The following is a 14003-nucleotide window of genomic DNA, read 5'->3' on the forward strand; positions in this document are numbered from 1 at the left end:
AGAAGCCCAAAAGTTCACTTTATACATCCAAGAATAAAGAGTTAAAAATATAAAAATAAGAAACACACACTGTTCTGAAATGTAAAATGACGTTCACATACACAGGCGTATGGAGATGCCCACTCTGATGAGAGTCCAAAGTGACGGGAAGGGGGTCAAGCGGAATCCACCTGCCAACCGTCTGGGTGGCTGACCCGTGGTCTACACATGGCATTCCCCGGAGATGGGTTAGCAGGTCTATCCAAGGTCCCAAAAGCTCCTGTCGGCCAATGGATTGTACCGAAACTGTAACGCTGCAAATTTGCTGCAGCAACAGAACCAAATGTCAGGCTGGTTCCGTTAACTGGACAATGAGCAAACTGTGACCCTGAGGTCAGCGAGCGCTTCAGCCCTCGTGGGCTCTGCTGGGAGGTGGAACCCTGTGCTGGCTTCTTTCCCAACCACCAACTCGCCAGAGAAGCAGGAAGATGGATGGCAGGGAGGGGGCAGTGGAAGACTAACGTATCTACTCAGTTCAGTAGGTGTGTGCCCTCGGGGGAGAACACAACCTTCTTGCTTCAGCGTCAAGTCCGTCGGGTCCGGGCGGGCTCCCCACATCACACCAGGCTCTGAGCGAGAGAGAGCTGGGCAAGCAGGAGGGCCATGGGCAGCCCACGTGGCCCTGCAGGAAACCCCTGCAGCGAGACCCGAGGGTCTGGTGAGTGACAGAGGGGCTGGAGCACTGTGAAGTTTTCGGGAGCGGCAAGAGTGCTCTTGCCTAGAAAGACGGTCTATCAATGATATTTTGTATACAGCTTTAAGGGTGATCATTATCAAAATACACACACTAAATATACAACTTTTCCCATGGCCATAATTTATTATCTCACCACAAGGCACAATACACAGAGCTTTGAGGGTCCAATACAGTCATCGTGACAGAACGCACCACAGCCCTGGCACATGATCATGGCTTTCAGACTGCAGGCACACTGGAGGGAGATGCTCTCCACCGTGCTGCTGTCGGTGAACATCTGCAGGGAAAGGGATGCAGTGTGGCTCGCCCCGAAGTGTGCTTTGTGGCTCAGCTGTACCACACTCCCGGCAAGGCCTTTGGGAAAGGTGGGAGAGCTGGAGGGGTAATTAAAGCTGGTGGAACTGAGCTGCAACTTGGAAAGCTTCCCATAAAACGCCTGTTTGATGTTGAGCTGGGAGGGGATGGAGGAAGGCTCTAACGGCTGGCTGAGCCCTTTCCCAGGCTCTCGGGGTAACTTCCAGAAGGGGAGGTCGAGGACAAAGGGCACCTCGTGCAGGTCATCTAGCAGCTCCCGGGGGCCAGGCCCAGTAGCATTTCTGTTCTCTGCATTCGCCTTGAGGAGGCCCCCCACGAAAGTCTTCTCACTTTTGATGCTAACAGAGGCAGGTGGTGGCTTCGGCGCCCGGTCCTCCCTGGCAGTCTGCACCCCACCAGAGACGGGATTTTTGCTCGGCCCCAACTTCCTGTTGGGGAAGCTGGAGGGGGCATCAGAGGGGGACAGCGCGGGCTCCGTGGGCCGGGGACACTGGAGGGCGGCAGACACGTTACGAGAGCCAAAGAGCTTCTTCCCCTGGCCTCCAGCACTGCTGTGCTCGCACAGGGGCCCAGCCGTCTGATCGGGATCTGACGTCACATTTGGAGATGAGAAACGAGGGACTGTCGAGGTAGTGAGATTGCCTGGACTTTTGCTGGGGGCGGCATTTGAAACACTGCACTGGGATGGGTCACGAGCTTCCTTCTGATCTCCTGAACTAAAGGAAGAGAACTGCTCTTTGGAATCCACTTCAAGTTTCCCTGAGGCAGTTGTTGCATTTGAAACTGTGTACAGGGCGCCTAAGCTTGGGGCTGTCTTGGGAATCATCTGGGGCCCTGCAGGAGCCTGGGGGGCCTCCGGCTCAGCAAGCTCGGCACCCGCTGCGCAGCTCTCAGGTGCAAGAGGCAGCTTCGAATCTCTGAGAGAACCGAGGCCACTCCTGTCAACTTCACAGCTATTTTCCTTGGGGTCCCGCGAAGGCCCCAATTCCAAGGAGCCCTGCTCTTTTTTGAGTTTGAGTTGTGGGGATTCAAGGGCTGGAGGAAGAACCTTCTCTAAGGGCAGGCTGCCCTGCAGTAACTGCATCACGAGTGGACTAGAGGCCTCCACGGAGGACCCCGGTCTGCCCAGGGATACGGGCCTCAGCTGATCCTCAGTGCTGGCCAAGAGCAGGGAGTCGGGGATCCTGGGAGGCATGGCACATACACGGGACACCCAGCTCTGAGGAGCGACCAGCCCCTCAGTCCGGGAAACCAGGCCTGGATCACCTTTCACCTTGGCCAGTGGGCCAGATCGGTCCCAATCCTGGTTCTCACCCTTGTCTGCCACCAGGGACCCCTTGGTCACCGGGGACCCACTAGGTTCGGAGTCACTGCTGTCCTCGGAAAGGTGCCCGTCACAGTCAGAGGCTGTGTCTGTCGACTCACCGTGAGGACTCAGTGCTTCCAAGTTCTTGGAAAGGCTGATTTTCAGCCTCTCGACTCCTGCCTGCTTGTCCTCACCGCCAGCACCGTCAGCACCTTCCACGGACCGCACTGTCCAGAGCAGAGGAAAGCGGTCCACGTCACCAGCAGCCTTCTGGGTCGCCAGCCCCTCGGGCAGTGCAGGAGCGAGGGGCCCGCCGGCCTTATCCTGCTCTTCTATGACCAGAGGCACCACAGATGGGAGGCTTTCTCCACGCGGGGGTTCAGGCTGACCCTCTGCCCTGTCGCCTGACAGGCCCGGCATCCAAGGAGCAGCACCAGCAGAGAAGAGATCCTCAGGTTTCAAGTTTTCTCGTCTAGTAGCACTTTCCCTCGTGGGTGGGCATGAGTCACCAAGTCCTAATTCGTCATCAAATTGTCTGTCCTGCAGGCAACCAGCCAATGACGATTCAGAGGCGCAACTGGGGGTCTGAGACTCCTGCAGCACAGGAAGACAGCTCTCGTCCAGAGCAGGGCCAGCTTGCTCCAACAGCAGGTCCCCCTCTGCAGACAGGACAGGACTTCTCTCCGGGCAACCAGGAGGTTCTTGGTCATCATCCTTTCCCCAAGGAGTGTCAGCAGACCCACACTCAGTTCTCACATCTAAATTCAACGGAGGCTGCTCAGCTACTCGCTCAGGGGCTGAGGTTTTCGAGGACATGAGGGGCAAAGCCTGGCAGGGCTGGTCCCCAGTGGGAGCAATGGGGAGCTGGGAGGCCTCTTCCAACCCGCCTGCCAGACTCTCAGGCCCCCGCTGGAGCGCGCGGCTCTCCTCTGCTCTGAGAGGAGCCTGGTCCTCCTTCTTGGCTCTGGACACGGCAGCTCGAGCCTGGGTGCATGCCCCGCTCAGAGGACAAGGCGGCAGTAGTTGTGTTCGCTGTAGATCTGGCGCACACTCTCCAGGGGGGCTCGGGCCTCCCCCGGGCTCAGGGTGGCCACAGGTCTCACCACCATCACCACTGCTGTCTCTGCCACCTCCCTCGTCGGTGGGCCCGCCGCCACCTCCACCCGGGCCACCCCCCCCTCCGATGGCAGTGGTGGCCGCCTCTCGGCAGTGGTGGCCTCTCGCCCCTCGGACCTGCAGAGCACGGGCTTTAATGTCTGCGAGGGTCCTGGCCCCTGTCCAGCCCCGGCAGGAAGACTCTGTGACGGGGACAATTCGGGGGCATATCTGGTAAGCGGGCTGACCTTTAACCACCCAGGGTGGTTTGATACGTGAAAGTTGAATCTGCAAGAGAAGAATCGGAAAACAGCTTTAACTGGGTGATCCGAATTACAAAAAGTAAAAAGCTAAAGTATGGTTCTGGCAGTCAGGAGAAGCACTTTCCCCTTAAGATTAAAATAATCATGGCAAAATGGTCCATAAGACCATCCCATTCTTACAGAATTCGGCTCAAGTGCTTGTTACATGCTTCATTGCTAAATTTAATTTCTGGTGGGATCAGATGAGTCATCAAAGAATGTGACACCTCCTAATGAAAGACTTTTAAATCCCAAAGGATTCTGACCTCTAAAGACCACTTCAACAGCATGAATAAAAACACTTCATCCCAATGATTTCAGTGTGGAGGGTTCTAAACTTCTACATAAATCCACACAGCCCCGGGCCATATGGTCCTGCAAAAGTGTGCCACACACTGCTGTCTCACAGAAAGTTCCATGCGGTAAAGGGCTCTTACCCGGATGGGCGGGACTTTGGGCTCCTCTTTGGTGGGCTGTGGCTTTTCGGTGTGAACACTTTCAATTGTGTTACGAAAGGACTGACGATCTTCAAGCCGGGGCTTCTTTTCGGGAAAGGACGCAGAGGCTGCCTGCTCAAAGGACTTCCTCTTCTGATCCTTGGGCTCCTGATCCACCGTCTCCTGAGGCAAGCTGGGAATTCTGTCCGGAGTCGCAGAGGCTGCGCGCACCAGGTCGTCCGGATTGGTCTGGATCCAGGAAGCCACAGGTTTGGCAGGGAATTCGGGTCCCTCTGGGTTGGGTACTGCAGAGGAGGTATCAGGCCGGTGGGGACTGCTCACCCCTGCCGAGTCAGTTTTAGTCTCTCCGTCCTTGTAGAGGGGTGCAGCTGGTACCAGAGACTGTGTGTCTTTGGCAACCCCTGCTTGTTCTGGCTCCTGCTTTTTACACAGATTCCTTCTGGTTCTGGTTCGAAGATCTGGCCGAGAGCGTTTCTTAAAATGCCCATCTCGCTGCCGGGTGGCTGGACCGCGCTGTGGCCGTGCTGATTCTCCAGGGATATGCAAATCACTCTTGATCTCAGCATCCTCCTGGCCCACATGCTGCTGCAATGACTCTTCTTTGGTCAGCCCCAATCTGCAAACCAAACACACCGTCAGTTAGAGGCCAGAGAAGCCAAGTCTACTTAATTTCTATGAATCACACACACCCAGATAAGAAGAAATCGGAACAAAATAACCGCATGGTACAGAACACTAACCACACGTGAGTGTTAACATGTCAGTAAAATCATTTTAGCTTTCTTCCCTGTGGTGACATTCACGCAAGCTACGTGACCCGAATCCCCCGAATCCATGCCCCGTCCCTGCCATCGTCTTCTAAGAGGTAAGGCTGCTTGATTTAGAGACCATCTGGCCCTATCCCCACCCAACAGTGCAATCAGAGTATGAGGCAAAAAGTGCCTTACTTCTGTCCATAGTAGTCTTCAAAGAACTTTTCTTTCCATTGCTCCACCTTCTTTTCCTTCTCCATTTCCTGTCGTATCCTGACTTGCATCTCATGAGTAAATTCACCTAGAGAAAATAAAAAGTTCCAAGGGTATGCATTTAGAAAATTATTATCTTTCTTACGGGAAGCTCAAGCTGAAGTGACAGCACAGCGGTAAGGCCTTGCACTCAGCCAGCCCGGCTGAGTCGATTCCTGCGCCCCTCTCGGAGAGCCCGGCAAGCTACTGAGAGTATCTCGCCCGCACGGCAAAGCCTGGCAAGCTACCCATGACATATTCAATATGCCAAACACAGTAACAAAAAGTCTCAAAATGGAGACATTCCTGGGCCCGCTCGAGCAAAAGTCGATGAACAACGGGAGGACAGTGTTTGTTTTGTTTTGTTTTGCTCATGGGAAGCTGAATCTTGCAGTTCTACCATGTCAGCAGTTTTCAAAATCGAATGACTGGGGGGATGGGGGTGGGGGATGGTGATGAATAGTGGAGTAGGGGAGGGGATTCTCACCCAGCAATGCTTAGGGGACCATATGAAATGCCAGGATTGAACCAGGGTTGGCCACATACAAGGCAAGCGCCCAACCTGCTGTACTATTGCATCGGTCCCCAGTGACTTTAAGAGTTCTTTTTAACCTTCACCTCTCTTCTTCACACTGGCTTCTGTCACTTCCAAAGGCTACCTCACATCATGATCATACTCAGGAGAGAAATACAGGTCTATTAGAAGGGAAATTGGATCTTTTGCAGCATAAATGGTCATTTAACATCAACCAAATACATTTTTCAAAAAGGCAGAACAACAAACAATGGAAACATTCTTATTCCCTGTACAGAAAAAAGTTAACGCAGCAGGCCTGACTGCTTATTCTTAGAAAGGCCTGCTTACAAGTCTGACCCTTGGCTGACATCTGGGAACTTGGATTTCAGGAAGGTGCCCGCCCACTCCCTCCTATAATTGACACGGTAGCTCATGGTGCCTCGACGATATATACATACAAAATGGTTTGTAGTGGGCGCCAGCATTCCCTTGGGGGACGTGGAATTTGGGCTATGTGCTAGGCAGAGGCTTCCTATGGGATGAGTTCCGAAGAAAAGCCCTGGACATCAGACCCAGGTTTGTTAACAAGCTTCCCTGTAGACTATGTTCCATATGTGTTGTCACATAAGCTCATAGCTGAGAAAGTCCATCTCATGTGACTCTATGCAGAGGGAACCCTAGAAGTCTGCTCTGAACTACCCCTACTTCACTCTGGTTGTTTCTTTCTCTTTGTTGACTCTGCTCAGTAACTGTTTCGTTGTAATAAGTAACTGCCAAGAATACAACCATCTGCTGAGTCCATGAATCCTAGTAAACTGAAGGAAATAAACTGAGAGTGGGTGTTGGGGACCTTCCAACACACATCCCATATAGCTTCCCCACAAAATTATAACTAAGAGGAACTAACAATTGTCCCAAGGACAATGTTAAAAAAAAAAAAAAACAAACAAAAACCCCAGCGACTACTGGAGCTCAACATTTAGATTAGCACAGTGCACTTCTCCAACCCTCACCTCTAGGACAATGCCATCCATGACTACTGGGGAAAAAAAAGACCTTAGTTCTTCAAAAAAAAAAAAAAAAAAAAAAAGAAAAAAGAAAATTCTGGGGTCTGGAGCGATAGTACAGTGGGGAGGGCATTTGCCTTTCATGCGGTTGACCCAGGCCCAATTCCCAGCATCCCATATGGATCCCTTAGCACCGCCTGAAGTAATTTCTGAGTGCAAAGCCAGGAGGAACCCCTGTGCATTGCCGGTGTGACCCAAAAAGCAAAAAAAAAAAAAAAAGAAAATTCCCAATACACCTGGACCTTCCTTAGCACTATGAACCTTTAATAGCCACCACTTTTATTAACATTGTGAGGAAGACCTGCCTTATACTAAGTAACTAAGTATCTCTTTTGGAAAAAAAGAGGAAACACCAGGCTTATCCTCTCCTTGGTGACAGGTCCACATTTCCATTCAAGATGTACTACTCCAGGGCTGGAGCGATAGCACAGCAGGTAGGGCATTTGCCTTGCACACAGCCAACCCGGGTTCGATTCCCAGCATCCCATATGGTCCCCTGCGCACCACCAGGTGTGACCCAAAAAGGAAAAAAAAAAAAGATATATACTACTCTGGTGGGAAAAGCCTGTGTTCTCTCCTGAACACATAACTTTCTCTTTTCTCTCACATCTAAGTAAATTTTTCTTCCTGTTTTGCTTTTGGGATCTGCACTCAATGTATCATTTCTGGTGGGGCTTGGGGGACCATATGGGGTGCTGAGGAATCACACCTGGGTTGACTGCATGCAAGGCAAGTACCTTTCCCACTGTACTATCTCTCTGGCCCTAGGTAAATTTCTTATATCTACTTTGCTTCACAAAAGAGACAAAAATGAAACAAAAATCAAACTGGTGAGAAGTTAGTGCCTTGAGACCAGAGAGAAAGTTCAAAGGACAAAACACTACGCTTTGCACATGGGAAGTTCAGGTCTGATTCCTAGCACCATATGGTTTCACTAAGCACCGCCAGGAGTGACACCCAAACACAGAGCCAGGAGTAGCCCCTGAGCACCATCAGGTGTGACCAAAAGCACCCCCAATAATATATGTTTTGTTTTTAAATCTTCTGATCTTGGGGCTGTATCCAGTAATGAGCAAGGACTACTCTGCTGGCCATGATCCTGGAGATTGCTCCTGCTGTTGTTTGGGGGTGATGTGGCGTCTGGGATAGAACGAGGGCCTCTGTGTGCAAAGCAATCTGGCCCAGAGTCTGGGTTTTAAATACCAGGAGACAAATGACACCACACACAGCAGGCACCTTTTAAGCTGAACGAGACAAGAAAGTCTACTCACCATCAGCCAGGCGTTCTCGCCAGCTCTGAGCTGCATGGGTGAAAAACTCATTGTTCAGCGCACTGGTACTGAGACGCAACAGGCCATCTGTCCCCACCTAGAGGGATCAATAGAAAAAAAAACCCAATTAATAAAGAAACTTAAAAAGCTATCAGAAGCCTGTCCAGAAAGCAGCAAGGAAGATGCATGCACCCGATCTGGATCTGATCCTTGGCACAGCATGGCCCCCCTCTTAAGTATGGCCAGATGCAGCCCGGGAGGTCCTCACATACAGCCCAAGCCTTAATGGAATGGCATAGTAAGCCAAGAATCACCAGGAGTGGCCACTAGGCCCTCTCAGCACTGCTTATGAGGACGGCCTCTCCCTTAAGCCCACCACTCCCCACGAAGGGGAAGAAAATAAGCAAAGAAGTGACCCATCAGCACCTGTCTGTCCACTTCAGGCAGAAGGAAAAGAAGCTGCTGCTGGAAATGGGATGGCAGAGCATGGAAGGTCCGCGAATTTATCAGGGCCCGGAGGTTGGTGTTGACAAGGATGGACCCAGGCGTCTCAAAATCGATCTCTTCCCCTCGGTTTCGCTTCATTTGACCTGTGATTATTGAAGCAATTAAAAAAATCAAGAAACAAAAATTTCAGCTTCTAAAAACCAAAAATGTGTCATACTTGACGTATTAGCTTTGGTTAGTTTTGGTGGTAGCCCCCACACCACTCAAACTTATCTACACATAATCTGCTCAATGGTCTAATATATCCTGACCTATGCATGCCAAAGACTCTTGACAGGTCACTACTGTCACCATCAAATGTAAGAGACTACCTAGGCTTGTGTCCTCCCAGAAATGACAGTACTATGTATATTACAGCCTGAAGAGGAATCTCTCCTCACAGAAAACCAGGCAGAGGACAGGGTCTGAGCTTGGGAAGACTGGAGATGTAGAAATCAAGTCCACACAGTCTTGGAAAATGATGGAAGTTGTCCAAAGAGTATCAGGTACTACGAAAATGCCTATGAAAACCTTCTACGTGTAATTCCCATGTCAAAAGGAACTAAGGGTTGTTTATAGACCACTGAAATGTCACTCTTTGGAACATCTGTGCAAATGTTAGTTTTATCTAGATTGGGCGGGGGGAGGGATCACCGAGAATAGAAACCTGTAAGATTAGACTGAGCACTGCTATTGAGTTGAAAAAGCGGCAAGCAGCAAACCTTTCCTCACTTGGGCAATGATTTATTTTCATTTCCAAAAGCCAAGGCTAGTCATCACAATGGTTTTATGTGGCACACCTACAAAGAAGCAGGATCTGGGCATCGCTAAAGGAACCCTGAAAGAGCAAGAGCCATTCCCAGGTTTATTAGTATCCACACTCAAGGGGCTGGGGGAAGGAGGTGACTGGATTATAGGCATCCATGCAACAGAATGACAACTTGGCTAAAATGGGAGACTACAGAGAGTGAAGACAAGCATGGCAGAATGCACCTAGGAAGGAAAAGGATGTTGGAATTCTTCACTGAGAAGCTCAGAAACGATTTTCATTCACTCACATACTAAGCAGTACCAAGGCCAGCAAAGGCTGATCCCTTACAGGGATAACCAAGGAGTAATGTGGCATCAGCTCACAGGGAGAGTTCTCACACAGCCCAGCAGAGAGCTACTCTATTAACAAAACCAAAATATAAAGATAAAGCAAAAATAGAGGGTTACCCAAGAAGTAAAAATAAAGAGTAAAGAAAGAGAAGTAGAAAGCACCATCTTCTCACTAGCTCTTCCAGGGGCCCCCTTTTCCACGCAGAGAAATGAGTGCCAAGCCACTCACCTGTGGCTGGCTTCCGGAAGCCTCTCAGGAGCGGGGCAGGGTCCCGGGTGACCTCGGCCTGGCCACGAATAGCAGCGCTGCCCAGCGCCAGAGAGCTGCTGCTGCTGCTGGACGGGCTGCCGCTCTCGCCATCGGCGTGGCGGCCCGAGAACCCTGAAGGCACACATTCCATGGGTCAAAAGCATCACACGCCGCACCCAGGGCTCTCGACAAGCTGACTGCTCCCAGCTCTCCCTGAGACGCTGCCAGGAATATGGGTGCTTCTAGGGCCCGGGCTCAGGCTGTCAGAGACCACCACCGCCTGGTCTGGCTTTGAAACAGTATGTAAGGATGCCAAACCGCCACCTTGATCCGCACCACACAAAGCACCTGCATACTACTTCGTCGTCCCCTCATGGTGGCCCTGGGGGGTGGGTGGGTGGGTGGGAGGGGGCAGGCCAGGGCTGGGCACCGGAACCTAGGTCAGGTCTCATGGCCACAGCTTGTGGCCCGCCAGAGCAGGCGCTCCTGACCTGACTAACCACACTAACTGGGTCGGAAACTGCTGCCACGGCCTGAGGAGGGGGCAACACCTGCATAGAGTTTCTACGTACCTGAGGCCGATTCCACGTGGGCCCCGTTTACCTTCAGAGGAGTAAGGACAACGCGAGGCAGCATCACCCCTGTCTTTTTCTTTTGCTTGTTAGCCTACATTCCCCAAGGGAACACAAAAAAGAGTCTGGGTCACCTGCAGGGCTCCAACAGCCATCTGTCCTGACCACTGCCTCGTCAAGCAGAGCTCATGCCAGCTGCCCGGGCCCACGGGCCGCAGCCCAAGTTATAAAGAACACGGAGTCATCTCTATGTCACAGACAGGAAGTTTTAAGGTCTGAAGCCAGTGAGTGGCCGGGCCATTCACTCTACCTGCTGACTCACGAGACTCCTGCCCTCCCCACTATGCGGATGTTCCTGTGTCTGTCATAAGTATAGATAAAACGACCTATTCATGGGAACAAGAAAAACCAAAACCACTCTGCTCTCAATTCAGCACCCATCTTCAATGTCACTAACAATAAAAACCAAGCTAACCCCTCCCCCCCACCTCCTCCCCCCCCGCCCTGCAACTCTTCAAATATATTGACCAGTAGATGCCAAAAGATCAGGGCTGTGGCTCAGTGGGACAGCGCATGCCTCAGATGTCTAAGGCCCTGGCTTTGAGACCAGCACAGAGGGAAAAATAGTAAACAAGCTTGAGCTGAAAGAATCATCCTGTCTTCTGGCTGGCCGTAATTCTCTCTTCCCTACCTGTGAGGAAGCTCGGTAGCTATCTCTGGGATTAGAAAGAGGCCGACTCTGAGACTCTGCAGAACAGGATGCATTTGAAGATGTTTCATCAAGAGATACTGGAAGAGGGAAATAAACATCAGCCTCCAGCAGCCGCTTATGGCTTCTCTTGCCCACAACGTTAGGGGCACTTACCGTCATTATCACCACTCACAGTACTGGCTTCGTTGGATCCACAGCTCTCCACGTCAGCTGTGTCCTCTGGCTCTTCTCCTTCCACGGCAGCTGCACTGCGAGACCACTGCAAGGCATCCTTCTGGGACAGCAAGGCATAGCTCAGGTGAGCAAAACCCCACAAAGCCTACAAGCACAGCACTCATTCCTAAACGCATATTGCCTTTGTAGAAGAGGGAATGAGACTGCTGAGAAGCTGCGGTCCCTTTCTATTTGATCAGACTCAGAAAGTTTATACAGAGAATTGGATTTAGCTGCGCATTCAATCATTTGTTAAACATTTATGGACTGCCTCCTATAAGTTACAGCATGCTCGTTTCTGGGTGGAGACAGGATATAAGAAATGGGAAATGGCCCTGCCTTCAAGGAGTTCAAATGAATTGAGGAAGAAAAAACAAAATCTATTTCAATGACAGAACAGTGACCTAGGTATATCAGAACTGTGAAAGCATGGAAAAAGGGGCATTTACATCTCTGAATTGAAGAAAGATGCTGTGGAGGTGGAGGTACAGGAACGAAATAAGGACCAGGAAGCAGGCTTTCAGGAAGAGGTGCTGCTTGAAGTAAGGGTGAGACTTTTATTCTTGCTGCTGTTTTTGTTGCTCAGGGGCCCCGAGGAGTTCAGAGACCATGCAGGAATCAAATCTATATAGTCTTGTACATGTACACCATCACTGGCCCTTGAGAAACAAGTCTTAACAGGTGAGCTGGTAGGCAGACAGGAGGGCAGGAGGGAGATTGCAGGGATTTCTAGGTAACAAAATCAGCAAATGTGGAAGACTAAACGCAAGGAAATAATTTCTGTGTTCATGTGGGCAACTGGGTATGATAGAGAAAGCAAGGGACAGGAAATAGTATGGTAAGAGTATGCGTAGAGATGAATATCTGGGTTGTTTTATAGTCTCAATGATCAGAAGAATGATGTGAATTTTAGGAATTTCATGCAAGCAACCATGGAAAGTATTAAAGGGAAGAGTTAGTGGATGAAGGATCTTAAGTAAGACACAATGGAAACAGGCTGAGGAGGAGATCTACTATTCAAATTTCATCTCCGTAACATTTGCCCCACAGACTGCTGCTGTCTCAGAATCAGATCACCTATTTCCAAGGAATCCAGGAGCTACCTCTTATCTCAGAACTAGGAGAGATTAATACGAACATTGGGGGCTCACGAGGAGACAATTTTTTTTTAGTCTTTAACATTTTTTTTTAATTTTTATTAGTGAAACACCTTGAGGTACAGTTGTAGACCTACAAATTTTTGTGCTTGGGTTTCAATTATACAATGATCAAATACCCATCCCTTCACCAGTGCCCATTTTCCACCACCACGGGTCCCAGTATCCCTCCCCCCCTCCCCCCAATCCCACCCTGTCTCTGTGGCAGGGCATTCCCTTTTGTTCTCTCTCTCCTTTTGGGTGTTGTGGTTTGCAAAAGAGGCACTGAGTGGCAATCATGTTTGGTCTATAGTCTAGTTTCAGCATGCTTCTCCCATCCCGGGAGGATTCTCCCAATACCCTTCTCTATCTGAGCTCCCTTTTCCCTTAGCATGTGTAGCTGGCCTCCAAGCCATGGAGCAAAATTCCTGGTACTAATCTCGGCCACTCTTGGGTGTTAGACTCCTATTTTGTTACTTTATGTTCCCCAGATGAATGCAATCTTTCTGTGTCTATCCCGCTCTTTCTGACTCATTCCACTTAACATGATACTTTCCATGTAGTACTTTCCATGTAGTATGTAAATTTTATGACTTCATCTTTTCTAACAGCTACATAGTACTCCATTGTGTAAATGTACCAAAGTTTCTTTAACCAGTCATCTGTTCTCGGGCACTCAGGTTTTTTCCAGATTCTGGCTACTGTAAAGAGTGCTGCAATGAACAAACAAGTGCAGATGTTACTTCAACTATACTTTTTTTGCGAGAGGAGACAAATTAGGGCCAGGGCTTTTCTTCTTTTTAATAGCGTAAAAAGTGTCAAAAGATTAGGGAAAACCATGATTTTAACTCTTACAAAAATACCAGGTCCTTTTTTTAGCTTTTTGGGTCACACTCAGTGATGCTCAGGGGTTACTCCTGGTTCTGCGCTCAGGAACTACCCCAGCGGTGTACGGGGACCATATGGGATGACGGGGATTGAACCCGGGTCATCTATGTGCAAGGCAAACGCCCTCCCCACTGTACTATCACTCTGGCCCTATACCAGATTTTATTTATTTTGCTTTTTTGGGTCACACCCAGCGATGCTCAGGAGCTACTCCTTGTGGTGCTTGGGGGACCATATGGGATGCTGGGGATTGAACCCAGGTTGGCCACGTGCAAGGCAAATACCTAATCTGCTGTACTGTAGTTCCAGCCCCTTTATAACAGATTTTAACAGGAGAAAATCACATACAAAAAACTAAAGGACATGGGTGCCTGGATCAGTAGATTAAATCTTCAATTTTGTTAAACCAAGTCAAAATCATGGGAAACTAAAAGAATCAAAAATAAGCCAGGGTCTAAGGAAGCGAACTCAATAGGGCTGGAGGGCATGCCTTGCACACCTGAGACAAAGGCCCTATAAACTCAATCCCTGGCCCCACATAGCCCCAGAGCACTGCACAATCTGACCATGTATC

The 14003-nt window shown here is 50.0% G+C and overlaps 1 protein-coding gene across 1 annotated transcript in view; it reads right to left on the reverse strand.

The window, feature by feature from the left end:
• Positions 1 to 598: 598 nt before the first annotated feature.
• Positions 599 to 14003, reverse strand: part of LOC130017153 (polycomb group protein ASXL1-like) — a 62339-nt gene continuing 48934 nt past the window's right edge. The window contains exons 4-12 of the mRNA XM_056107863.1: positions 11346 to 11466; positions 11172 to 11269; positions 10481 to 10574; positions 9888 to 10040; positions 8498 to 8661; positions 8072 to 8168; positions 5160 to 5265; positions 4192 to 4828; positions 599 to 3740 (exon numbers count right to left, since the gene is read on the reverse strand). Coding sequence (XP_055963838.1) covers positions 861 to 3740; positions 4192 to 4828; positions 5160 to 5265; positions 8072 to 8168; positions 8498 to 8661; positions 9888 to 10040; positions 10481 to 10574; positions 11172 to 11269; positions 11346 to 11466 — 4350 coding nt within the window. The 3' untranslated portion in view covers positions 599 to 860. The remainder of the gene's footprint in view (positions 3741 to 4191; positions 4829 to 5159; positions 5266 to 8071; positions 8169 to 8497; positions 8662 to 9887; positions 10041 to 10480; positions 10575 to 11171; positions 11270 to 11345; positions 11467 to 14003) is intronic.

Source organism: Sorex fumeus, unplaced genomic scaffold (assembly GCF_029834395.1).
Source record: "Sorex fumeus unplaced genomic scaffold, SorFum_2.1 ptg000178l, whole genome shotgun sequence".
NCBI classification, from domain to species: Eukaryota; Metazoa; Chordata; class Mammalia; order Eulipotyphla; family Soricidae; genus Sorex; species Sorex fumeus.